We start from the raw sequence: 27,475 nt of genomic DNA on the forward strand, positions 1-27,475 counted from the left end.
CAGGAGATTCAAACGAGCCTTACAGTTATAATCCAAAAGTAATGTGAAATGCACTCATAAGCAACCTGGAAATGGAGGCTATTTTTGCTGTCAGCCTATGAGAACTCCCCTGAGTTTTCCCCCATGGTGGTGAATTAGTGAGTAGACACAGAGCTTAATGTGAGTTTCCTTGAGTAGCACTCCTGATCTTGCGCTGTAATATTCAGAATACATTGTGAAAAACTAAAATCTTAGCTCACCATTTTTGCTCCAGGCAGATATACTACATCCATAACTAGTGGTTTCCTCATTAGCAGATATACTACATCCATAACTAGTGGTTTCCTCCTTACCAGATATACTACATCCACAACTAGTGGTTTCCTCATTACTAGATATACTACATCCATAACTAGTGGTTTCCTCATTACCAGATATACTACATCCATAACTAGTGGTTTCCTCATTACCAGATATACTACATCAATAACTAGTGGTTTCCTCATTAGCAGATATACTACATCCATAACTAGTGGTTTCCTCATTACCAGATATACTACATCCATAACTAGTGGGTACGACCTTTTAAATCTCATAAATTGTACTCTTCCATTTCAGAGCCTGGATTTTCCCCCTGAGGCTAATATCCATATCATGTTGAAATCAATAGAACAGGGGACAAACGTTTAGGGTTCTACATTGTGACATCATTAAAATACTCCTACTACAATGTTTAAACATTCTACATTGTGACATCATTTCATTGATATCATGAAACAACTCCATGTATTTTCTGATGTTTGATCAGAGATCTTTTATCAGAGTATCTCTTGTCACATTGACCACAGCTATAAGGTTTCTCTCCTGTGTGTGTTCTCTTGTGTTGAGTCAGATCTCCAGATTGACCAAAACTCTTTCCACATTTACCACAGCTATAAGGTTTCTCTCCTGTGTGTGTTCTCTGGTGCACTGTCAGATGTCCAGATTGACCAAAACTCTTCCAACATTTACCACAGCTATAAGGTATCTCTACTGTGTGTATTCTCTGGTGTACTGTCAGATTATCAGATGTAGTAAAACTCTTCCCACATTGATCACAGCTAAAAGGTTTCTCTCCTGTGTGTATTCTCTGGTGTAAAGTCAGTTCTCCAGATTGACCAAAACTCTTCCCACATTGACCACAGCTATAAGGTTTCTCTCCTGTGTGTCTTCTCTGGTGTACAGTCAGAATGCTTGATGTAGTAAAACTCTTCCCACATTGATCACAGCTATAAGATTTCTCTCCTGTGTGTATTCTCTGGTGTACTGTCAGATGATCAGATGTAGTAAAACTCTTCCCACATTGATCACAGCTAAAAGGTTTCTCTCCAGTGTGTGTTCTCTGGTGTTGAGTCAGATGTTCAGATTGACCAAAACTCTTCCCACATTGATCACAGCTATAAGGTTTCTCTCCTGTGTGTCTTCTCTGGTGTACAGTCAGAATGCTTGATGTAGTGAAACTCTTCCCACATTGATCACAGCTAAAAGGTTTCTCTCCTGTGTGTATTCTCTGGTGTAAAGTCAGTTCTCCAGATTGACCAAAACTCTTCCCACATTGACCACATATATAAGGTTTCTCTCCTGTGTGTCTTCTCTGGTGTACAGTCAAAATGCTTGATGTAGTGAAACTCTTCCCACATTGATCACAGCTATAAGGTTTCTCTCCTGTGTGTATTCTCTGGTGTACTGTCAGATGATTAGATGAAGTAAAACTCTTCCCACATTGATCACAGCTAAAAGGTTTCTCTCCAGTGTGGATTCTCTGATGCATTTTAATGCCTGATGGGGCAGAGATCTCTTCCCTGTGGATCTCTGCTGGTGTTTATTGAGGTGTTCTGATCTGGAGAGACTCTTCTCTGCCTCGTCAGCATCATGAGGTTGTTGAGGCTCCCCAGAGGATCCACGATAGTCCCGTCTCTCTCCTGTGTGAACAACAAAGTCAGACAGATGATTAAAGGCCCACAACAGCGGTAATCCACTGTAAAAGGTGATGCCAACAGCGTAGCCATGATGTTATACAACAATTGACATCTGTAATGAATGTTAAAATTATTTAACAATTGTCTTAAAATGAGCAAGAAGAGTCATATTTTGTCTTGTTTTCACATTAGTTTTCACATAGGCTAGAAATAAGATATTCATGTTGTTGAAACTCTAAGCAGTGTGCCAGACAACTTTTGTTTTCCAATATAGGCCCCTTTCTGTGTTTGCTAAAATTGCGGCACGAGGGCAATTTGATTGCGGAAACTCCTCCCTGCTAATGAGGAAACCGGTAGTTATGAATGTACTATATCTACCTGGAGCAAAAATAGTGAGCAAAGATTTTAGTTTTTCACAATGTATTCTGAATGTGAATGGTGGAAAACTCAGGGGATTAAGGAGTAGTGTATCTATAATTCTTTAAATAATTGTTATATATTTTGTCAAGGTTTATGATGAGTTTTTCTGTAATATGTATGCTCATTGTGCTCATTTACCGGAAGTTTTGGAGGCAAAATATTTCTGAACATTACGCGCCAATGTAAAATGGGGTTTTTGGATATAAATATGAACTTGATCGAACAAAACATACATGTATTGTGTAACATGATGTCCTAGGAGTGTCATCTGATGAAGATCGTCAAAGGTTAGTGCTTCATTTTAGCTGTATTTCTGGGTTTTGTGACGCCTCTCCTTGCTAGGAAAATGGCTGTGTAGCTTTTCTTGTTAACCTGTTAGGGCTAGGGGGCACTATTTTCACGACCGGGTGAAAATAATGTACCCGATTTAATCTGGTTACTACTCTTGCCCAGAAACTAGAATATGCATAGTATATTTGGATAGAAAACACTCTAGTTTCTAAAACTGTTTGAATGGTGTCTGTGAGTATAACATAACTCATATGGCAGGCCAAAACCTGAGAAGATTCCATACAGGAAGTGGCCTGTCTGACAATTTCTGGTGCTTCTTTTGCCTATCTATCGAAAATACTGTATCTCTGCTGTAACGTGACAATTTCTAAGGTTCCCATAGGCTCTCTGAAGACGCCAGAAAGTGGAATGGGATCTCTGCTGTCTCTGGGCAGGGTCCAGCAGCTCTGTTTGTGAGTGGTCTGCCTAGTGGCTCAGAGCCTGGAGATGCGCAGCCACGAGAGTACTCCATGTTTTTCTTCACCAGTTTGAATGAATACAATATCGTCCGGTTGGAATATTATCGCTATTTTACAAGGAAAATTGCATAAAAATTGATTTTAAATAGCGTTAGACATGCTTCTAAGTACGGTAAAGGAACATTTCAAATTTTTTGGTCGCGAAATGCTCCCGCGCGTCACCCTTCGGATAGTTACCTGAACGCACGAACAAAACAGAGCTATTTGAATATAACTATGGATTATTTGGGACCAAAACAACATTTGTTGTTGAAGTAGAAGTCCTGGGAGTGCATTCTGACGAAGAACAGCAAAGGTAATCCAATTTTTCTAATAGTAATTCTGAGTTTAGTGAGCCTCAACTTGGCGAGTGTCTGAATAGCTAGCCGTGATGGCCGAGCTATGTACTCAGAATATTGCAAAATGTGCTTTTGCCGAAAAGCTATTATAAAATCTGACACCGCGATTGCATAAAGGAGTTCTGTATCTATAATTCTTAAAATAATTGTTATGTATTTTGTCAAGGTTTATGAGTAATTTAGTAAATTCACCGGAAGTTTTCGGTGTGTATGCTAGTTCTGAACATCACATGCTAATGTAAAAAGCTGTTTTTTGATATAAATATGAACTTGATTGAACAAAACATGCATGTATTGTATAACAATGTCCTAGGAGTGTCATCTGATGAAGATCATCAAAGGTTAGTGCTGCATTTAGCTGTCTTTTGGGTTTTTGTGACATTATATGCTAGCTTGAAAAATGGGTGTCTGATTATTTCTGGCTGGGTACTCTCCTAACATAAGCAAAACATTAGATTTCTCTGTAAAGCCTTTTTGAAATCGAACAATGTGGTTGGATTAACGAGAGTCTTATCTTTCAAATGGTGTAAAATAGCCATATGTTTGAGAAAATTGAATTGTGGTATTGTAGTTGGTTTTGTATTTCGCGCGGTGCGATGCCATTGGCAGTCAGCTAGGGGTTCTGCAGGCGGAACGGGGTTCCGCTAGTGGAATGTCTGTCCATAAGAGGTTAATGAATAAATAAAAAATAAAATGAATAATGTTAATGAATAAATAAAAAAGTGTTTTATGACAAACCGTATTTTACAAATCCGTCAAGGCACCAACTTTGAGAAGGGTTTAAACAAAGGTTTCAAAACAATTCATGAATGTAACTGAATCTAGGTATGTTTCACCAACACTTTATAAGTGTTAAGCCAAGATGTCTTAACTTCTTGACGAGGTTGCTAGGTGTTGGGTTACGGTTGCTACAATAGCTTTCTCTATGAATTTAAGAGTGGTTACATTTCGTTTCTGGGCAGGAGTAGTAACCAGATTAAATCGGGTATGTTTTTTATCCGGACGTGAAAATACTGCCCCCTATCCCAAACAGGGTAAACTATCATTATAACATCATGGATGAATTCTAGAATATACTATATAGCCTAGAAACCTGGTTAAACTATCATTATGACCTCATGGATGGCCAGTCCTTGTATTCATAGTGTAGTGAATTCAGGGGGGCCCTGAGCTGAACTCAAACCTGGGTCCAGTGACTGTCAAGCCAACACCTTATAACTGTTACGCCAAGATTATCTGAACTTCTTGACGAGGTCCCTATGAATTTGAGAGTGGTTACATTTCTCCTTCCCCCATCCCTCAGCTGTTTACCAAACCAAGTCTCTGGGCAGCCATTTTGTTTCTGTTTTAAAACTAGGTTGCCCCTTTAAAAAAGCCACACAATCAATCAACCAATCTGCAGTTCAACCAATAACAAAGCTGTAATTCCACCACTGTTTTGGTAATAAGATGATGGGGCTGGAGAAATGTAACTACTCTCAAATTCATAGACTGACCTATGGATGCAAGGACTGACCATCCATGATATCAACATTATAGTTTTAACCATGTTGATACAGTGTTGATTTACATTTTTTACTCCAATGTTTAGAAACAAAGCTTATTTGGGGTTCTGATGTGGTACAACAGTTGAACTAAGCTCATGAGGCATGTGTTATATTCTTCAAGAATCAATGGCTATAAATAAATCATTTAAAATGTCTAAATATGGATGTAGCAATTTAATATTTCCCCTTTAACACCACACATCAGATCAACAACTGCAGAGTTTGTGCCTCTGTATTTAAGACAGTACTTACTAGTGTTAATCAGGGAACGGTTTCTCAAAACCATCTTATGGCTAATTTCATCGTTAGAACCATTGGACGCCTTAAGATGCGTTTGGGAAACCGGGCCCAGATATCCAGTTTCCTCCTCTTCCTTTTTCGATGTAACAGTCATCTTCCACTCCTCCTTTTTCACTCCAAAAACTGGATCCTCCTCTCCTTTTACAGTAACATCCTCCTCTTCTTTTACAGTAACATCCTCTTCTTTTACAGTAACCTCTACTTCTTGTTTTACTGTGACATCCTCCTCCTCTTTCACTCTGAACACGTCTATTTCTTCATTCACAGTAACGGCCTCACCCTCTACTTCTTGTTTTACTGTGATGTCCTCATCTTCATTAGCAGGAGAGTAGCTCAGTGACCGCATGGTCGGAGATGTTAGCTAGCTAGGCTAATGCTAACTTACCCAGCCCGCTAGCTGAATAATAACAACACCGTAAATATGAAATTAAATCTGATAACGAACTAGACGACAAAGTGGGTTTAAAACACAGTGGCTAATATACACTAAAGCGTCTAAAGACCTTTATTTGTTCGGCTATTTTGTCTAGCAAGCTACCGAGGAGGCTGAATAACTGTTGTTGCTGTTGAAAGAAGCGTTCCGTCCACTACATTATACGTCACACCAACAGCACCTTAAATTCCCAGACCGCCATCTGCTGACTGGAGTAGGTAACGCAGTTGAGTAAAATGTATATTTTATTTAAAGTTAAAGTGTAGGAAGCATGAGTTTTTACTCAGCATTGTGACAATACCGTGTGGTTAAAGACTTAGTAAGCTAGTTGTAGTCACGATATGGTTACCTATGAGTACAAACAGTTATGTTTTTGTGTTATTACATATTTATTAACTTATTTCTGGAAGTCTTCTAAACTACCCACAATGCACTATGTGTTACATTGTTTGTATCCCAGTGTAGTGAAGTTTAACTCTGCAACTCGAACAAATTCTTATTTACATTGACGGCCTACCCCTGTTTCCAGTTGTCCACATGGCTGGAAGAACCTATTCAAGTAAGTAAATAGATTTTGAAAATGTAAAAAAAAACGATGTATTATTAGCTAACTAGCTGCAGTGCAGGCTAACTCAAATGAGCTGATAAATGAGCTAGCTATCTATCTAGACAACTACACATACTGTATAGATAGATAGCTAAGTGAATGAAATATCACCATCTACCTAACTACATATTAGCTAGCTATCTTGATGTATTTATCACTGTAAAAAAACAAACTCCACATGCATTTGTAGGTAGCTAGCTAACAGCCATGGAGGAGGGTGAAAGGATAGCAGCCCCAACTGTCAGTGAGAGAGGAGGCTATTCTGGATAGGGCAGGTACTTTTGTGTAGTTCCTGTCCCTAGAAGTGAGGACGGAGATAATAGTAACATAATATTCAGTGTGGTGTAATTTGACTATAATGAAGTCTGTTTCTTGTGAGGTTTTCTGTCCTCAGATAAAGAGCTCTATGAAAGCCAGTCTACATATGAAGAGGTCCCAATGAAGAGCAGTGGTTCTCAGTCCTGGGGACTCAGAGGGGCACATTGTTGTTTTTGCCTTCACACTGCACAGCTGATTCAAATGATTCAAACTCATCTTCAAGCTTCAAGTGGTATTTATGTTTTCATTTGTGATGCCGTCCTTGATATGATCCTGTTATTGTCACATGCTACACATGTACATATGTGTGCCCATGCATCTATCAATCCAATGTTATCATGATTTGTTATCAGGGATATTATACTTTAGTAATCCACAATGACCTGGTGATGTAACAGTCTAATAATTACATTGTCTTCCATATTCCTACAGATACCTTGTAACTGGAGATTCCTTCATAACGGTTGCCTACAGTTACCGTGTAGGGCACTGCAAGGTTGGGTGACCAGGGTCATCTGGGACTGCCTCCTGGAGGAATTCAGGTGTGTGAAGGCTACCTGTGTCCTGCGTAACTTCATGAGGATGGACACGAGGACCAGGAGGGGATCTGCAGCTCGCCGCCGTGTGCCAGAGGAGGAGTCTGCTGCTCTGCAGGATGTTTCAAGGATGGGGTCCAACAACGCAGCAAGAGAGGCAATCCGTGTGCAGGAGATCTTCACCTCCTACTTCTTCAAAGAGGGTGCTGTTCCCTGGCAACACCATAGACTACACTATGCACAACCAAAGGCTCTTTTAAGAGCCATTCACATTGCAATAAGAGTATTCTTCCATTTACTGAGCTATGTCAACTGCAGTTATTCAAGTCCCAATTTCTCTCCCTTTGATTTCTACTTCTCAGGTGAGGGTGCTGTTTAGGTAAGGGTGTGATGTCTGTGCAAAAACAAAACAGACTATTTTAAATCACCCATATTGAAAAAATTTAGAACAATTAGACACCCTTATAACCTACACCTACACACTCATGTATCAATCTGATTGATGGATTGTGTTGTGCAGTAAACAGGCTCAGGTGTATAACTGTGGCTCCTTCCACCTTCAAAGAATAGGCAAGAGGGCCAACCATGGAGAATAGTAAGACACTTCATTATTTCTATAACTACGCTATATTGTTTGTATTTGTTGGTCCGTTCATGTTTTTTAGCATAAAGTACTCTGCAGCCACTTAGTGTGGTGTGGACACCAGGTGAGGCCACACACAGATTCCTGTTGAACACTGTCGCTTTAACTACCTTATTTTCTCAATAACAGTCTCTCTCCTTCACTTCATCCCTCTCTCCTCTTCTCCCTAAATCCTCTAGGTTATATCAGCTGTGTCGGTGAACCCCTCCTACATCTGAACTGGCTACATAGAGGGCACAGCATGATCAGAGGTGAGAGGTCACTTGGTCAGGTCAACAGGAAGTATTATTAAAGAGATGCTTTACATTGAAATACAGATAGAGATGCAGTAGTGCCAGAGTTAATGATCCAAGGTCAGTTTATATTAAACAGGAAGTATTATTAAAGATGCTTTACATTGAAATACAGACAGAGATGCAGTAGTCCCAGAGTTAATGATCCAAGGTCAGTTTTACATTTCACCTCCTGATTGATGACTAACAATGTTAGAATAAAAAATAAAAACACAAGGTTTAAACATGCTCTCTCTCTCTCCATCTGTCTCTCGTCTGCAGGTATGTTTTGATGTGAGAGGAGGCCAACCCCCAGTCCCATCATCACCACCTCACCTGCTTTTAAGAACCTTTGGGTCGACGAGAGACACTATTATGTAATTGTGATGAACTGAGAGAATATTTATGTAGCACTGTGATTCATTAATCATGTGCTGCCTTCCCTGCTCCTATGTGCTTACCTCTTCCCCTTTCTGTCTTTTACACCTCTCTCACCACCTCCTCTTTCTTCCTCTGTTTTTATAATGCACAACAGATGTGCATTGAAGTACAGATTAAACTTGTATTTATAACACTTGGATAATGAGCTTTTCAATAAAGCGTTTCACATTCTCTACTGGTTGAAATGAAGTGTAATGTGATGAAATACTCCACCTATCCTGTGTTTATCAGATCAATGCAGATGAAGAGCATTAGATGTTGAGATGAACCAATGTTAGAGTATTTACATGATGCATAGGAAGTGTAGTGTACTGTTTTTTAACATTATATTTCTGTATATTTGAATTAACTAGTTAAATCCTGTTTCTAGTCTATTAGTTACAATGTGTAACCATTGATGTCCCAGGACCAAGATTGGTAAACACTGTTGAAGTGTATAATTGTAATCCATACATGCAGACACAGCGTCATTCAAAGACTGGAATTTGATACTCCTGGTATTGGATATGACTGAAAAATAATCTCAAAGACATTCATACCTAAACTGCACCTTTACTTGCCAAGGTAGAGTACATGATCAGTGAATATGTTAAATGTACAGGCTACAATGTGGGGATTTACATTTACATTTTTACATTTTAGTCGTTTAGCAGACGCTCTTATCCAGAGCGACTTACAAATTGGTGCATTCACCTATAATATCCAGTGGAACAACCACTTTACAATAGTGCATCTAAATCTTTTAAGGGGGGGGTTAGAAGGATTACTTTATCCTATCCCAGGTATTCCTTAAAGAGGTGGGGTTTCAGGTGTCTCCGGAAGGTGGTGATTGACTCCGCTGTCCTGGCGTCGTGAGGGAGCTTGTTCCACCATTGGGGTGCCAGAGCAGCGAACAGTTTTGACTGGGCTGAGCGGGAACTGTGCTTCCTCAGAGGTAGGGAGGCGAGCAGGCCAGAGGTGGATGAACGGAGTGCCCTTGTTTGGGTGTAGGGCCTGATCAGAGCCTGAAGGTACGGAGGTGCCGTTCCCCTCACAGCTCCGTAGGCAAGCACCATGGTCTTGTAGCGGATGCGAGCTTCGACTGGAAGCCAGTGGAGAGAGCGGAGGAGCGGGGTGACGTGAGAGAACTTGGGAAGGTTGAACACCAGACGGGCTGCGGTGTTCTGGATGAGTTGTAGGGGTTTAATGGCACAGGCAGGGAGCCCAGCCAACAGTGAGTTGCAATAATCCAGACGGGAGATGACAGTGCCTGGATTAGGACCTGCGCCGCTTCCTGTGTGAGGCAGGGTCGTACTCTGCGAATGTTGTAGAGCATGAACCTACAGGATCGGGTCACCGCCTTGATGTTGGTGGAGAACGACAGGGTGTTGTCCAGGGTCACGCCAAGGCTCTTAGCACTCTGGGAGGAGGACACAAGGGAGTTGTCAACCGTGATGGCGAGATCATGGAACGGGCAGTCCTTCCCCGGGAGGAAGAGCAGCTCCGTCTTGCCGAGGTTCAGCTTGAGGTGGTGATCCGTCATCCACACTGATATGTCTGCCAGACATGCAGAGATGCGATTCGCCACCTGGTTGTCAGAAGGGGGAAAGGAGAAGATTAATTGTGTGTCATCTGCATAGCAGTGATATGAGAGACCATGTGAGGATATGACAGAGCCAAGTGACTTGGTGTATAGCGAGAATAGGAGTGGGCCAAGAACAGAGCCCTGGGGGACACCAGTGGTGAGAGCACGTGGTGCGGAGACAGATTCTCGCCACGCCACCTGGTAGGAGCGACCTGTCAGTTAGGACGCGATCCAAGCGTGCGCGGTGCCGGAGATGCCCAGCTCGGAGAGGGTGGAGAGGAGGATCTGATGGTTCACGGTATCAAAGGCAGCAGATAGGTCTAGAAGGATGAGAGCCGAGGAGAGAGAGTTAGCTTTAGCAGTGCGGAGAGCCTCCGTGACACAGAGAAGAGCAGTCTCAGTTGAATGCCCAGTCTTGAAACCTGGCTGATTAGGATCAAGAAGGTCATTCTGAGAGAGATAGCAAGAGAGCTGGCCAAGGACGGCGCGTTCAAGAGTTTTGGAGAGAAAGGAAAGAAGGGATACTGGTCTGTAGTTGTTGACATCGGAGGGATCGAGTGTAGGTTTTTTCAGAAGGGGTGCAACTCTCGGGATCTCATGCATGGTAATAACTACATGTATATACAACTTGCATCCTTGGCACAAAGTTATATTATATTCTACTCAATCCATAGGCTTCATTAATGTCATTCAGGCTGTTTTGAAGTTGATACAACTGGCTATGATAGCTGAGGTTCATAGGTTCTGAACTAATATGTATACCAAACGTTTGGGTCCATACACAGATCGGCTAGATAGCTAGCTACACATCCATAGACATACAGGTATTATAATCATCCACTGCACAATAAGCAAGAACATAGCTAGCTACGTTATTTCATCTATCTGCATGGCAAATATCAGCAAGGCAAGCTTACACAATTGTACATTCAATTTACAGTAAATTCTTCAGCTAACTAGATTCTATACATTCACTGTTTCACAGAACGACAGCCTGGTTTGCTGGTTGTTTCAGGAGTCCCTAAAACAACCAGAATGACAATTTCATACTCATGTCACAACACCCATAAAGCTAGCCCAGCTAGCTGGCTAATGTTAGCTAGTCAGCTAGCTGGCTAATGTTAGCTAGTCAGCTAGCTGGCTAAAGTTAGCTAGTCAGCTAGCTGGCTAATGTTAGCTAGTCTGAACCTCAGCTATCATAGCCAGTTGTATCAACTTCAAAACAGCCTGAATGACATTAATGAAGCCTATGGATTGAGTAGAATATAATATAACTTTGTGCCAAGGATGCAAGTTAACCAGCTAGCTGGTTAATGTTAGCTAGTCAGCTAGCTGGTTAATGTTAGCTAGTCAGCTAGCTGGCTAATGTTAGCTAGTCAGCTAGCTGGCTAATGTTAGCTAGTCAGCTAGCTGGCTAATGTTAGCTAGTCAGCTAGCTGGCTAATGTTAGCTAGTCAGCTAGCTGGTTAATGTTAGCTAGTCAGCTAGCTGGTTAATGTTAGCTAGTCAGCTAGTTGGCTAATGTTAGCTAGTCAGCTAGCTTGCTAAATCGCGATTTTCGTAAATGAACTTTACGATTAAAAAAAAGCATAATCGTTTGTCTCTACATTAACTAACATTCCTGTCAACTGTACATGTTTTTGCATGATTCGTTATGACGTTATAATCCCTTACATTTGCTTCCATCCTAGTATTTCTGTCCGCCATCTTTGATCCAGTTCAGTTCTGTGTAGGGGTACCCCTCTCTCCTAGTATTTCTGTCCGCCATCTTTGATCCAGTTCATTTCTGTGTAGGGGTATCCCTCTCTCCTAGTATTTCTGTCCGCCATCTTTGATCCAGTTCAGTTCTGTGTAGGGGTACCCCTCTCTCCTAGTATTTCTGTCCGCCATCTTTGATCCAGTTCAGTTCTGTGTTGGGGTACCCCTCTCTCCTAGTGTTTCTGTCCTCCATCTTTGATCCAGTTCAGTTCTGTGTAGAGGTACCCCTCTCTCCTAGTATTTCTGTCCGCCATCTTTGATCCAGTTCAGTTCTGTGAAGGGGTACCCCTCTCTCCTAGTATTTCTGTCCGCCATCTTTGATCCAGTTTAGTTCTGTGTAGGGGTACCCCTCTCTCCTAGTAAAAAATATATTGACTGATATTGATTTATTTAGGGGGGGGGGGGTAATGAATATTTTAGGACCAGCGATGTTCCTTATTCCTACCCTTTAACTTTTTGTCTGACAAAATTAACATTTTACTCAACTATGTTACCCACTCCAGTCAGCAGATGGCGGTGTGGGAATTTAAGGCGATGCTTTTGGTGTGACGTATAATCTAGTGGACGGAACTCTTCTTTCAACAGCAGCAACAGTTAGTCAGACACCACGGTAGCTTGCTAGACAAAATAGCCGAACCGATAAAGATCTTTAGACGCGTTAGTGTATATTAGCCACTGTGTTTTAAACCCACTACTGTCGTCTAGTTAGTTATCCGGTTTAATTTCATATTTACGGTGTTGTTGTTAATATTCAGCTAGCGGGCTGGTTAAGTTAGCATTAGCCTAGCTAGCTAACATCTCCGACCATGCGGTCACTGAGCTACTCTCCTGCTAAAGAAGAGAATATCACAGTAAAACAAGAAGTAGAGGGTGAGGCCGTTACTGTGAAAGAAGAAAAAGACGCGTTCAGAGTGAAAGAGGAGGAGGATGTTACAGTAAAAGAAGAGGAGGATGCAGTTTATGGAGTGAAAGAGGAGGAGGAGGAGGAGATGACTGTTACATCGATAGAGGAGGAAACTGGACATCTGGGCCCGGTTTCCCAAACGCATCTTAAGGCGTCCAATGGTTCTAACGGTGAACTTAGCCATAAGATGGTTTTGAGAAACCGTTCCCTGATTAACACTAGTAAGTACTGTCTTAAAAACAGAGGCACAAACTCTGCAGTTGTTGAACTGATGTGTGGTGTTAGTTTTTCCTAGGGAGTTTTTCCTAGCCACCGTGCTTCTTTCACATGCTTTGCTTGCTGTTTGGGGTTTTAGGCTGGGTTTCTGTACAGCACTTTGAGAATATCAGCTGATGTACGAAGGGCTATATAAAAATAAATTTGATTTGATTTGATTTGTTAAAGGGGAATTAAGCAATAGCTACATCCATATTTGGACTTTTAAATTCTTTATTTATAGCCATTGATTCTTGAAGAATATAACACATGCCTCGTGAGCTTAGTTCAACTGTTGTACCACATCAGAACCCCAAATAAGCTTTTTTTTACTCCAATGTTTAGAAATGTAAACCAACACTGTATAGCCTCAACATGGTTAAAACTATAATGTTGATATCATGGATGGTCAGTCCTTGCATCCATAGGTCTGTCTGTAGTTACATTTCTCCAACCCCATAATCATCTTATAACCAAAACAGTGGTGGAATGACAGATTTGTTATTGTTTGAACTGCAGATTGCTGGATTGTGTGGGTTTTTTAAACAGCAACAAAATGGCTGCCCAGAGGCTTGGTTTGGTAAACAGCTGAGGGATGGGGGAAGGAGAAGTGTAACCACTCTCAATTTCATAGAGAAAGCTATTGTAGCAACCGTAACCAAACACCTAGCGACCTCTTCAAGAAGTTCAGACATCTTGGCATAACAGTTATAAGGTGTTGGCTTGACTTTCAGTGGACCCAGGTTTGTGTTCAGCTCAGGGCCTCCCCCTGAATTCACTGCACTATGAATACAAAGACTGGCCATCCATGATGTCATAATGACAGTTTAACCAGGTTTCTAGGCTATATAGTATATTCTAGAATTCATCCATGATGTCATAATGATAGTTTAACCAGGTTTCTTGGCTATATAGTATATTCTAGAATTCATCCATGATGTCATAATGATAGTTTAACCAGGTTTCTAGGCTATATAGTATATTCTAGAATTCATCCATGATGTCATAATGATAGTTTAACCAGGTTTCTAGGCTATATAGTATATTCTAGAATTCATCCATGATGTCATAATGATAGTTTAACCAGGTTTCTAGGCTATATAGTATATTCTAGAATTCATCCATGATGTCATAATGATAGTTTAACCAGGTTTCTAGGCTATATAGTATATTCTAGAATTCATCCATGATGTCAAAATGATAGTTTAACCAGGTTTCTAGGCTATATAGTATATTCTAGAATTCATCCATGATGTCATAATGATAGTTTAACCAGGTTTCTGGGCTATATAGTATATTCTAGAATTGCCAGTGTAGATTTCCTGTGGAGGCAAATTATTAGAGCTGTTTATAAGTCATTGTATAATATTCAGCCAATTGTTTTTCATGCCATTACATTAAAGGCAAGACATACCTAGATTCAATTACATTCATGAATTGGTTTGAAACCTTTGTTTTAAACCCTTCTCAAAATTGGTGCCTTGCCGGATTTGTAAAAAATGGTTTGTCATGAAACTCTATTTTTTAAATGTATTTAAATGTAACCTTTATTTAACTAGGCAAGTCAGTTAAGAACAAATTCTTATTTACAATGACTGCCTACCCCGGACAACGCTGGGCCAATTGTGCGCCGCCCTATGGGAATCCAAATCACGGCCGGTTGTGATACAGCCTGGATTTGAACCAGGGTGTCTGTAGTGATGCCTCAAGCACTGAGATGCAGTGTCCACTGCGCCACTCGGGAGCCCCAAAATCATGTTCTAGTGCTGTCCCCAACTAAAATACATCTTGGTCAACCAAGAGTCATCTGTTCTTTCTACAAATCACCCCATGTGTTTTTATAAAATCAACTATATGTACTGAACTTGTCTGATGCTTTAAGCATGCTATTTCATTAAATAATTAAAACACACAAATGACGGAGGGAGCCAGTCATCACTATAACCTGACTAGAGGGAGCCAGTCATCACTATAACTTGACTAGAGGGAGGGAGCCAGTCATCACTATAACCTGACTAGAGGGAGGGAGCCAGTCATCACTATAACCTGACTGGAGGGAGCCAGTCATCACTATAACCTGACTGGAGGGAGCCAGTCGTCAACATGACCTGACTGGAGGGAGCCAGTCATCACTATAACCTGACTGGAGGGAGCCAGTCATCACTATAACCTGACTGGAGGTAGGGAGCCAGTCATCACTATAACCTGACTGGAGGGAGGGAGCCAGTCATCACTATAACCTGACTAGAGGGAGGGAGCCAGTCATCACTATAACCTGACTAGAGGGAGGGAGCCAGTCATCACTATAACCTGACTAGAGGGAGGGAGCCAGTCATCAACATGACCTGACTGGAGGGAGCCAGTCATCACTATAACCTGACTAGAGGGAGGGAGCCAGTCATCACTATAACCTGACTGGAGGGAGCCAGTCATCACTATAACCTGACTAGAGGGAGGGAGCCAGTCATCACTATAACCTGACTGGAGGGAGCCAGTCATCACTATAACCTGACTGGAGGGAGCCGACCAGTTCTGAAAGTCTTTAGCCGTACCCTCATCCTACTCCTCTGGTGATGTAGACGTTATCCCAGGCCCTGTGTGTCCCCAAGCGCTCTCATTTGTTGACTTCTGTAACCGTAAAAGCCTTGGTTTCATGCATGTTAACATCAGAAGCCTCCTCCCTAAGTTTGTTTTACTCACTGCTTTAGCACACTCCGCCAACCTTGATGTCCTTGCCGTGTCTGAATCCTGGCTTTGGAAGGTCACCAAAAATTCTGAAATTTCCATCCCCAACTACAACATTTTCCATCAAAATGAGAGGAGTTGCAATCTACTGCAGAGATGGCCTGCAATGTTCTATCATACATTCCAGGTCTAAGCCCAAACAGTTCAAGCTTTTAATTAAAAAAATGAATCTCTCCAGAAATAAGTCTCTCACTGTTGCCGCCTGTTACAGACCCCCCTCAGCTCCCAGCTGCCCTGGACACCATATGTGAATTGATTGGCTCCCATCTATCTTCAGAGTTTGTTCTGTTAGGTGACCTAAACTGGGATATGCTTAACCTCTCTAGGGGGTTTTCAAAACGTTTGAAATGCTATTACTTCAATTTCTCAAACATATGACTATTTTACAGCTATTTAAAGACAAGACTCTCGTTAATCTAACCACACTGTCCGATTTCAAAAAGGCTTTACAGCGAAAGCAAAACATTAGATTATGTCAGCAGACTACCCAGCCAGAAATAATCAGACTACCCATTTTTCAAGCTAGCATATAATGTCACAAAAACCCAAAAGACAGCTAAATGCAGCACTAACCTTTGATGATCTTCATCAGATGACACACCTAGGACATTATGTTATACAATACATGCATGTTTTGTTCAATCAAGTTCATATTTATATCAAAAAACAGCTTTTTACATTAGCATGTGACGTTCAGAACTAGCATACCCCCCGCAAACTTCCGGGGAATTTACTAACAATTTACTAAATTACTCACGATAAACGTTCACAAAAAGCATAACAATTATTTTAAGAATTATAGATACAGAACTCCTCTATGCACTCGATATGTCCGATTTTAAAATAGCTTTTCGGATGAAGCACATTTTGCAATATTCTAAGTACATAGCCCAGCCATCACGGGCTAGCTATTTAGACACCCGGCAAGTTTAGCCTTCACCAAAATCAGATTTACTATAAGAAAAATGGTCTTACCTTTCCTGTTCTTCGTCAGAATGCACTCCCAGGACTTCTACTTCAATAACAAATGTAGGTTTGGTCCCAAATAATCCATCGTTATATCCAAATATCCTCTGTTTTGTTCGTGCGTTCTAGACACTTTCCCAATGGTAAATCACGGTCGCACGCATGGCGCATAACGTGACATTTTTTTGAAATATTCCATTACCGTACTTCGAAGCATGTCAACCGCTGTTTAACCTCTTGGGGCTAGGTGGGACGCTAGCGTGCCACCTGTGGTGCACTCCATCAACAGCAGGTGCATTTCAAGAGCGGCAAATTTGAATCCAAATAAATGTCAAAATTCAAATTTTTCAAAAATACAACTATGTTACACCATTTGAAAGATAAACATCTCCTTAATCTAACCACGTTTTACGATTTCAAAAAGGTTTTACGGCGAAAGCATAAATTTAGAGTATGTTAGGACAGTACATTTACAAGAGTTGTGTGTAATGTTTTGTCAAGTCAAAGACAGGGTCACCAAAACCATAAAACCAGCTAAAATGATACACTAACCTTTTACAATCTCCATCAGATGACACTCCTAGGACATTATGTTAGACAATGCATGCATTTTTAGTTCTATCAAGTTCATATTTATATACAAAAACAGCGTTTTACTATGGCATTGATGTTGAGGAAATCGTTTCCCTCCAATAACCGGCAGTCAAGTCAGCGTCAGAAATTAAATAATTAAAATTAGAAAACATTGTTAAAATATTATATTGTCATTTAAAGAATTATAGATTTACATCTTTTGAACGCAATCAACTTGCCAGATTTAAAAATAACCTTACTGGGAAATCACACTTTGCAATAATCTGAGCACTGTGCCCAGAAAAATACGCGTTGCGATACAGACTAGACGTCATGTTGGGGAGATCTAAAATCGAAAATACTATGTAAATAATCCATTACCTTTGATTCTCTTCATCAGATGTCACTTCCAGGTATCACAGGTCCATAACGAATGTAGTTTTGTTCAAAAAAGCTCATCATTTATGTCCAAAAATCTCCGTCTCGTTAGCACATGATGTAAGCCAGCCGGACTTCTCGTCATGAACGAGGGGAAAAAATATATTTCCGTTCGTTCAAACATGTCAAACGTTGTATAGCATAAATCATTAGGGCCTTTTTTAACCAGAACATGAATAATATTCAAGGTGGACGAATGCATAGCCTTTTATAACGTATTGGAACGAGGGTACCCAACATGAAGTAGCGCGCCAGGTGTCTAATGGGACATCACCGTTCCATGGCTCTTGTTCGGTCAGATCTCCCTCCAGAAGACTCAAAACACTTTGTAAAGGCTGGTGACATCTAGTGGAAGCAATAGGAAGTGCCAAAATATTCCTAAACCCCTGTGTCTTTCAATGGGATAGCTTTAAAGTCAATACAACACATCAGGTATCCACTTCCTGTCAGAAAATGTCTCAGGGTTTTGCCTGCCAAATGAGTTCTGTTATACTCACAGACACCATTCAAACAGTTTTGGAAACTTTAGAGTGTTTTCTATCCATATATAATAAGTATATGCATATTCTAGTTACTGGGTAGGATTAGTAACCAGATTAAATCGGGTACATTTTTTTTATCCAGACGTGCAAATGCTGCCCCCTAGACCCAACAGGTTAAAATCAATTTTTATGCAATTTATCTCGTAGAAAAGCGATAATATTCCGACCGGGAATCTGCGTGTCTGTAAACAGAGGGAAAAACAGAAAGGCGGGGGCGGCCAGTGCTCGAGCCTAAGCCCTTTGTCCTCTGATAGACCACTTAGCAAAAGCGCTCGTGTGTTTCAGCCAGGGCTTTGAATTACGTCATTCAGGTTTTTCCCGGGCTCTGAGAGCCCATTGGAGCCGTAGGAAGTGTCACGTAACAGCAGAGATCCTTTGTAATGAATAGAGATGACAAAGAAGGGCAAGAAATGGTCAGACAGGGTACTTCCTGTACAGAATCTTCTCAGGTTTTGGCCTGCCAAATGAGTTCTGTTATACTCACAGACACCATTCAAACAGTTTTAGAAACTTTGGAGTGTTTTCTATCCAAAGCTAATAATTATATGCATATTCTAGTTTCTGGGCAGGACTAATAATCAGATTAAATCGGGTACGTTTTTTATCCAGCCGTGAAAATACTGCCCCCTAGCCATAAGAGGTTAACCTCTCTAGGGGGTGTGGGACGCTACCGTCCCACATGGCCAACATCCAGTGAAATTGCAGAGCACCAAATTCAAAAACAGAAATACTCATATGAATTCATAAAACATACAAGTGTTATACATCGGTTTAAAGATTAACTTCTTGTTAATCAAACCACGGTGTCAGATTTCATAAAGGCTTTACCGTGAAAGCATACCATGCGATTATCTGAGAACAGCGCCCAGCAGACAAATCATTACAAACAGTTACCAGCCAAGTAGAGGAGTTACACAAGTCAGAAATAGCGATAAAATGAATCACTTACTTTTGATGATCTTCAAATCGTTGCAACTCACAAGACTCCCATTTACTCAATAAATGTTTGTTTTGTTCGATAAAGTCTCTCTTTATATCCAAAAACCTCAGTTTTGTTCATGCGTTTTGTTCAGTAATCCACAGGCTCAAAGGCAATCACAACAGCCAGACGAAAAATCCGAAAAGTATCAGTAAAGTTCGTAGAAACATGTCAAACGATGTTTATAATCAATCTTCAGGTTGTTTTTAGCCTAAATAATATATAACATTTCAACCGGACAATATCGTCATCAATATAAAAGGTAAACAAGAAAGGTGCGCTCTCGGTCTCGCGCATGAAAAATCTCTGAGATACTGAATGGTCCACTCATTCAGAGTGGTCTTACACTCTCATTTTTCAGGATGCAAGCCTGAAACTATTTCTAAAGACTGTTGACATCTAGTGGAAGCCATAGGAAGTGCAATTTGAGACCTAAGTCAATGGAATCTGTATAGGCAGTCAATGGAAAACTACAACAACAACAAATCCCACTTCCTGGATGTATTTTTCTCAGGTTTTCGCCGTCATATCAGTTCTGTTATACTCACAGACATTATTTTAACAGTTTTGGAAACTTTAGAGTGTTTTCTATCCAAATCTACCAAGTTTACTTTGGCACGCTTTTCATCCGGAGGTGAAAATAGTGCCCCCTACCCTAGTGAGGTTAACACCCCGGCCGTCCTACAATTCAAGCTAGATGCCCTCAATCTCACACAAATTATCAAGGAACCCACCAGGTACAACCCCTAAATCTGTAAACATGGGTACCCTCATAGATATTATCCTGACCAACTTGCCCTCCAAATACACCTCTGCTGTTTTCAATCAGGATCTCAGCGATCACTGCCTCATCGCCTGCATCCGTTATGGGTTTGCGGTCAAACGGCCACCCCTCATCACTGTCAAATGCTCCCTAGAACACTTCTGCGAGCAGGCCTTTCTAATCGACCTGGTATACATATTCGTCGCCAAACCCACTGGCTCCAGGTCATCTATAAGTCTTTGCTAGGCCGACTTCACTCAGCTCACTGGTCACCATAGCAACACCCACCCAATGCACGCACTCCAGCAGGTATATCTCACTGGTCATCCCCAAAGCCAACACCTACATTGGCCGCATTTCCTTCCAGTTCTCTGCTGCCAATCACTGGAACAAATTGCAAAAATTTCTGAAGTTGGAGACTTATATCTATCTACCTCATTACCTTTAAGCATCAGCTATCTGATCAGCTTACCGATCGCTGCAGCTGTACACAGCCCATCTGTAAATAGCCCATCCAACTGCCTACCTCATCCCCATGTTTTTATATACTTTTTTTTGCTCTTTTGCACACCAGTATTTCTACTTACACATCATCATCTGCACATCTATCCCTCAAGTGTTAATTTGTTAAATTGTAATTACTCTGCTTCTATGGTCTATATATTGCCTTACCTCCTTACTCCATTTGCACACACTGTATATAGATATTTCTATTGTGTTATTGACTGTACGTTTGTTTATCCAATGTGTAACTCTGTTGTTTTTGTCCCACTGCTTTGCTTTATCTTGGCCAGGTCGCAGTTGTAAATGAGAACTTTTTATTTATTTTTTTGACCTTTATTTAACCAGGAAGGGCTCATTGAGATTTAAAATCTATTTTTCAAGAGCGTCCTGGCCAAGATAGGCAGCACCAAGTCATTACAAAAATTACAGACAAACATGAAAAACTACAAGTAATCTAGTAAAAACCATAGAATTCACAAAGAGTATAACAAAATCAAAAACAGCAAATTAAAAACATTGACATGTCAGGGAATCAGTCTCCAGATCATTCATCAGTGATTTAAAAACACCAATCGGGACAAGTTCTTCCAGTTTAAAAGTATTTTGTAAGGCGTTCCAAGACGATGGTGCAGAGTACATAAAAGCCCTTTTACCAAATTCAGTTCGGACATTTGGAACAGTTAGCAGGATAAAGTCCCGCGAACGAAGAGAGTACCCACCACATTTCTGAACAATAAAAATGCCCAAATAAAAAGGTAGTAAACCCAAAATGGCTTTGTAAATAAAAGTATACCAGTGACTGAGCCTACGAGTGACTAGAGAAGGCCAGCCAACCCTGGTATATAAAGTGCAGTGGTGCGTAAGGGTTTTGCATTTTAAAATAAATCTCAAAGTGCCATGGTAAAAGGTGTCAATTGATCTCAAACACTGAGCGGAAGCATTCATATATAAAATATCCCCATAGTCTAGTAAAGGCATAAATGTAGCTGATACTAGCCTCCTTCTGGCTTAAAAAGAAAAACAAGCCTTATTCCTAAAATAAAATCCTAATTTCAGCTTCAATTTTTTTGTAAGTTGTTGAATATGCATTTTAAAAGAGAGGCCATCAATCAAAATTCCAAGATATTTATATGAGGTTACAACCTCAATCTCCTTGCCCTGACAGGTAGTAATAGGTGAAAGGTTCAGAGGTCTATTTCTGGCTTTAGAAAACACCAGTAGTTTAGTTTTGTCAGTATTGAGGATAAGCTTCAATTGAGACAAGGTATGTTGAACAGTATTAAAAGCAGTTTGCAAGTTCTGGAAAGCTTTTGTAAGAGATGAAGCACAACAGTAAATAACAGTATCATCAGCATAAAAATGAAGTTGTGCATTTTGGACATTTTTGTCTAAATTATTTATATAAATAGTGAATAAGAGAGGACCAAGTACAGAGCCTTGGGGCACACCATTCAAGACAGACAATTTAACAGACCTAAGCCCATCAAATTGAGTGCACTGAGTTCTATCAGACAGATAGTTAACAAACCATGCAACTGCATGCTCTGAAAGACCTACACTCAACAATCTCTGCCTTAGTATAGCATGATCAACTGTATCAAAAGCCTTAGAGAGATCAATAAAAAGTGAGACACAATGCTGTTTTTTTGTCAAGAGCTTCAGTGATATCATTTAAAACCTTCATGGCTGCTGTAATTGTGCTATGCTTCTTCCTGAAACCGGATTGGTACATTGAGAAAATAGAGTTAGTATATAAAAACTCTTTTAGCTGGTCACTCACAAGGGTTTCAAGTATTTTCACCAGGGGTGACAACTTTGAGATTGGCCTATAATTATTTAAAAGAGTTGGATCTCCCCCTTTTAAAAGTGGCAGGACAAATGCTGATTTCCAGATCTTTGGAATTTCATTACATTCCAGGGTTAGATTAAACAGATATGTAAGTGGTTCAGCTATGAAATCAGCTGCCAGATTTAAAAAGCAGGGATCCAAAAGATCAGGACCTGCAGGCTTTCTCTGATCTAAGGATTTCAGGGCCTTATGTACCACCTGCACTGAGAATGGCAAAAAGCTAGAAGTTTGACCAGCTCTCACTGGTTCATCAACACAAGGTTGTACAGAGACAGAGGACACTGAATCAAACAGTCTACCAGATGATACAAAGTGCTCATTGAAACAATTCAGCATTTCAGTTTTGTTATATATAGCAACAGAGTCCTTCAATACACATGACGGTAATTCATTAACATTACTGTTACCAGACATAGACTTAATAGCCTTCCAAAACTTTCTAGGGTCATTCAGGTTATCAGTGGTAACAGACATAAAATATTCAGATTTGGCCTTCCTGAGAAGAGAAGAACACTTGTTTCGTAACTGCCTAAAAACAAGCCAACCAGCATCAGAACACGATTTCCTTGCTTTAGCCCAGGCTAGATTACGGTCGTGAACAATGCAAGAAAGCTCAGACGAAAACCATGGATTATCCCTCCCTTTAACCCTGAACCTGCGGAATGGAGCATGTCTGTTTACTATTTGGAGAAAACCATCATGAAAGAATTTCCAGGCAGTTTCCACATCAGGGATAAGCTCAATCTTGCTCCAGTCAAAATAAAACAAATCATGAAAGAAAGCCTGCTCATTAAAACACTTCAGATTTCTCTTACGAATAAAACGCGGGTTAGACTTAGAAATCTTAGTATTTCTAATAGCAACAACAGCACAATGGTCACTTAAATCATTACAAAAAACACCAACCGCAGAATATTTATGTGGAACATTTGTCAATATCAAATCAATCAGGGTAGATTTTTCTGGGCATTTTAGATTAGAGCGAGTGGGTGAGTTAATCAACTGGGTAAGATTCATAGAATTACAAAACAATTTTAAATCATCAGACACCGGCATTAACCAACACCAGTTAAGATCACCAATCAAAATCATTTCACTGTAAAGAAGTTTAGACATGAGGTGCGTCAAAGAAGAAAATGCATCACCGAGAGCAGTGATGTTCTCAACTTGTTCTCAACTGGCCTACCTGGTTAAATAAAGGACTTGTTCTCAACTGGCCCACCTGGTTAAATAAAGGACTTGTTCTCAACTGGCCTACCTGGTTAAATAAAGGACTTGTTCTCAACTGGCCTACCTGGTTAAATAAAGGACTTGTTCTCAACTGGTTAAATAAAGGACTTGTTCTCAACTGGCCTACCTGGTTAAATAAAGGTGAAATAAAAAAATAAAAAATTGAATCTTAACTTTATTGACAACACCCAAATGGATACTGTCATTAACGCCGTTCTTCAATAATTACACATAATTCTTAATGCTTTAGCAAACATTATATTAAACAGGACATTCAAACGAGCCTTACAATTATAATCTAAAGTAGTGTGAAATGAACTCATCATCAACCTGGAAATGGAGGTTACTCCCCTGAGTTTTCCCCCATTCACTTTCAGAATACATTGTGAAAAACTAAAATCTTTGCTCACCATTTTGCTCCAGGCAGATATAGTACATCCATAACTATCGGTTTCCTCATTAGCAGGGAGGAGTTTCTGCAATCAAATTGCCCTCGTGCCGCAATTTTAGCAAACACAGAAAAGGGCCTATATTGGAGACCAAAAGTCGCCTGGCACACTGCTTAGAGTTACAACAACATGAATAACTTATTTCTAGCCTACAATCATCGATGTTACTACTAATGTGAAAACAAGACAAAATATGACTATTCTTGCTCATTTTAAGACAATTGTCAAATCATTTTTACATTCATTACAGACGTCAATTGTTGTATAACATCATGGCTCCGCTGTTGGCATCACCTTTTACAGTGGATTACCACTGTTGTGGGCCTTTAACCATCTGTCTGACTTTGTTGTTCACACAGGAGAGATACTTCACTATCTTGGATCCTCTGGGGAGCCTCAACAACCTCATGATGCTGACAAGGCAGAGAAGAGTCTCTCCAGATCAGAACACCTCAAGAAACACCAGCAGAGATCCACAGGGAAGAGAACTCACTGCTGCTCTGACTGTGGGAAGAGATTCACCTCATCAGGCATTAAAATTCATCAGAGAATCCACACAGGAGAGACATCTTATAGCTGTGGTCAATGTGGGAAGAGTTTTGTTCAATCTGGCCAGCTGACATTACACCAGAGAACACACACAGGAGAGAAATCTTATATCTGTGATCAATGTGGGAAGAGTTTTAGTAAGTCTGGCTCTCTGACTTTACACCAGAGAACACACACAGGAGAGAAACCATATAGCTGTGGTCAATGTGGGAAGAGGTTTACTCAGTCAACCAGCCTGATATCACACCAGAGAACACACACAGGAGAGAAACCTTATAGCTGTGATCAATGTGGGAAGGGTTTTAGTATGTCTGGCTCTCTGACTCTACACCAGAGAATACACACAGGAGAGAAACCTTATAGCTGTGATCAGTGTGGGAAGAGTTATGGTCGATCTGGAGAGCTGACAGTGCACCAGAGAATACACACTGGAGAGAAACCTTATAGCTGTGATCAATGTGGGAAGAGTTTTAGTAAGTCTGGCTCTCTGACTTTACACCAGAGAACACACACAGGAGAGAAACCTTTTAGCTGTGATCAGTGTGGGAAGAGTTATGGTCGATCTGGAGAGCTGACAGTGCACCAGAGAATACACACAGGAGAGAAACCTTATAGCTGTGATCAATGTGGGAAGAGTTTTAGTAAGTCTGGCTCTCTGACTTTACACCAGAGAACACACACAGGAGAGAAATCTTTTAGCTGTGATCAGTGTGGGAAGAGTTTTGGTCGATCTGGAGAGCTGACAGTGCACCAGAGAATACACACAGGAGAGAAATCTTTTAGCTGTAATCATTGTGGGAAGAGTTTTGGTCGATCTGGAGAGCTGACAGTACACAAGAGAACACACACAGCCTTATAGCTGTGACCAGAGATAATCTGATAAAAGGAGTGAAGGAGTTGTTAAATGATATCAATATATTTTAATGATGTCACAATGTAGAACCCTAAACGTTTGCCCCCTGTTCTATTGATTTCAACATGATATGGATATTAGCCTCGGGGAAAATCCAGGCTCTGAATTGGAGGATTACTATTTATGAGATTTAACAAAAAGTGACTAACAAAAAAAGAGCTGTGTTACATTTACAGCATTGGTGACCCACTTGAATCAAAATGTATCTGGCTGTTTTCTACAAATTGTCCTCTAACCAGGGATGTACACATTATTCCCAGATTCCGTGTGGTTTTAACAGGATGTGCAACCTCATCTCCCTCCTCTCACACAATTGATTTCAACATGATATCGATGAGTGATGACAAATAAGTGTTGTGTTCCTTTGTTTAGTGACCCCTACATTTAAATGCATCACTCCAAAATGTAGCTGACTGTCTTCTGCAGGTTGTCCTCTAACCAGTGAGGTAAAATATATCTCCATTTCCATGTGTTTTTTTAGTTGTGCTAGTTTCAGGAGCAGGTTCAACCTGATTTCCCCCCAAATGGATATAAGATTTGTGTTTTGTGTTTAGGCAGTGCGTTGCCATGGATCAGAATTTATTTTGACTGCACGTTTTTCCGTATTGGAGATGAGTTTTGTTTGGGCTCGTTCCAAGGGGATGAGAGTTCTAGAAGCTAGTGGGATTTAGAAAGAGGAGAGTTCTAGAATCTAGTGAGTTTTAGGAAGACGAGTGTTCTAGAATCTAGTGAGTTTTAGGAAGATGAGAGTTCTAGAAGCTAGTGGGATTTAGGAAGACGAGAGTTCTAGAATCTAGTGAGTTTTAGGAAGACGAGAGTTCTAGAAGCTAGTGAGTTTTAGGAAGACGAGAGTTCTAGAATCTAGTGAGTTTTAGGAAGATGAGAGTTCTAGAAGCTAGTGGGATTTAGGAAGACGAGAGTTCTAGAATCTAGTGAGTTTTAGGAAGACGAGAGTTCTAGAAGCTAGTGAGTTTTAGGAAGACGAGAGTTCTAGAATCTAGTGAGTTTTAGGAAGACGAGAGTTCTAGAATCTAGTGAGTTTTAGGAAGACGAGAGTTCTAGAATCTAGTGGGATTTAGGATTCTATAGAAAGAAAAAGGAGAAACAAATAATCCTATTGTATATTATTATTTAGAAATACGTGTTTTTTTCTTGTTTTTAATTGTTGACAGCCAGTAGACACCATGTTTATATTGGTGAAGGTGAAGCTTTGTAGTTGATTATAATGTGAAATGGAAGTTGTAGAGATACTCTGAATGATTGGCTATGAAAAGCCAACTGACATTTACTCCTGAGGTACTTGTTGCACCCTCGACAACCACTGTGATTATTATTATTTGACCCTGCTGATCACCTATGAACATTTGAACATCTTGGCCATGTTGTTATAATCTCCACCCTGCACAGCCAGAAGAGGACTGGCCACCCCTCATAGCCTGGTTCCTCTCTAGGTTTCTTCCTAGGTTTTGGCCTTTCTAGGGAGTTTTTCCTAGGGAGTTTTTCCTCGGCACCGTGCTTCTACACCTGCAGTGTTTGTTGTTTGGGGTTTTAGGCTGGGTTTCTGTACAGTACTTTGAGATATCAGCTGATGTAAGAAGGGCTATATAAATACATTTGATCTGAATTGATTGATTGTACAACTGAATGCATTCAACTGAAATGTGTCTTGGGTACATATTGGTGTCGCCTGGTTAGTCAGTATGTGTTACACCTGTGCTGGCTTGTCCATCTCGTTAGTGGGAAGGTGTTTCACCTGAGCTGGTCCAGGTTCTATTTAAGAGTGTCTGGCCCAGTGCTCCAGTTGTCTTGATACATGTGGAGAGTCAACACCTTTAGTTGCTCCACCTTTTTGGTTTACTTCCTGTCTTTAAGTTTGGTGTGGGTTTTTCTTTT

General features: G+C 40.5%; 1 protein-coding gene across 1 annotated transcript in view; it reads left to right on the top strand.

The window, feature by feature from the left end:
* Nucleotides 1-26,334, top strand: part of LOC145876253 (uncharacterized) — a 53,583-nt gene extending 27,249 nt beyond the window's left edge. Inside the window, exon 3 of the mRNA XM_082972046.1 lies at nt 24,600-26,334. Within this exon, the coding sequence (XP_082828172.1) occupies nt 24,600-25,528 (929 nt within the window). The 3' untranslated portion in view covers nt 25,529-26,334. The remainder of the gene's footprint in view (nt 1-24,599) is intronic.
* The last annotated feature ends 1,141 nt before the right edge of the window (nt 26,335-27,475 follow it).

The sequence above is a fragment of the Salmo salar genome, unplaced genomic scaffold (genome assembly GCF_965601325.2).
Source record: "Salmo salar unplaced genomic scaffold, fSalSal1 ptg000533l, whole genome shotgun sequence".
In the NCBI taxonomy this organism is placed as follows: Eukaryota; Metazoa; Chordata; class Actinopteri; order Salmoniformes; family Salmonidae; genus Salmo; species Salmo salar.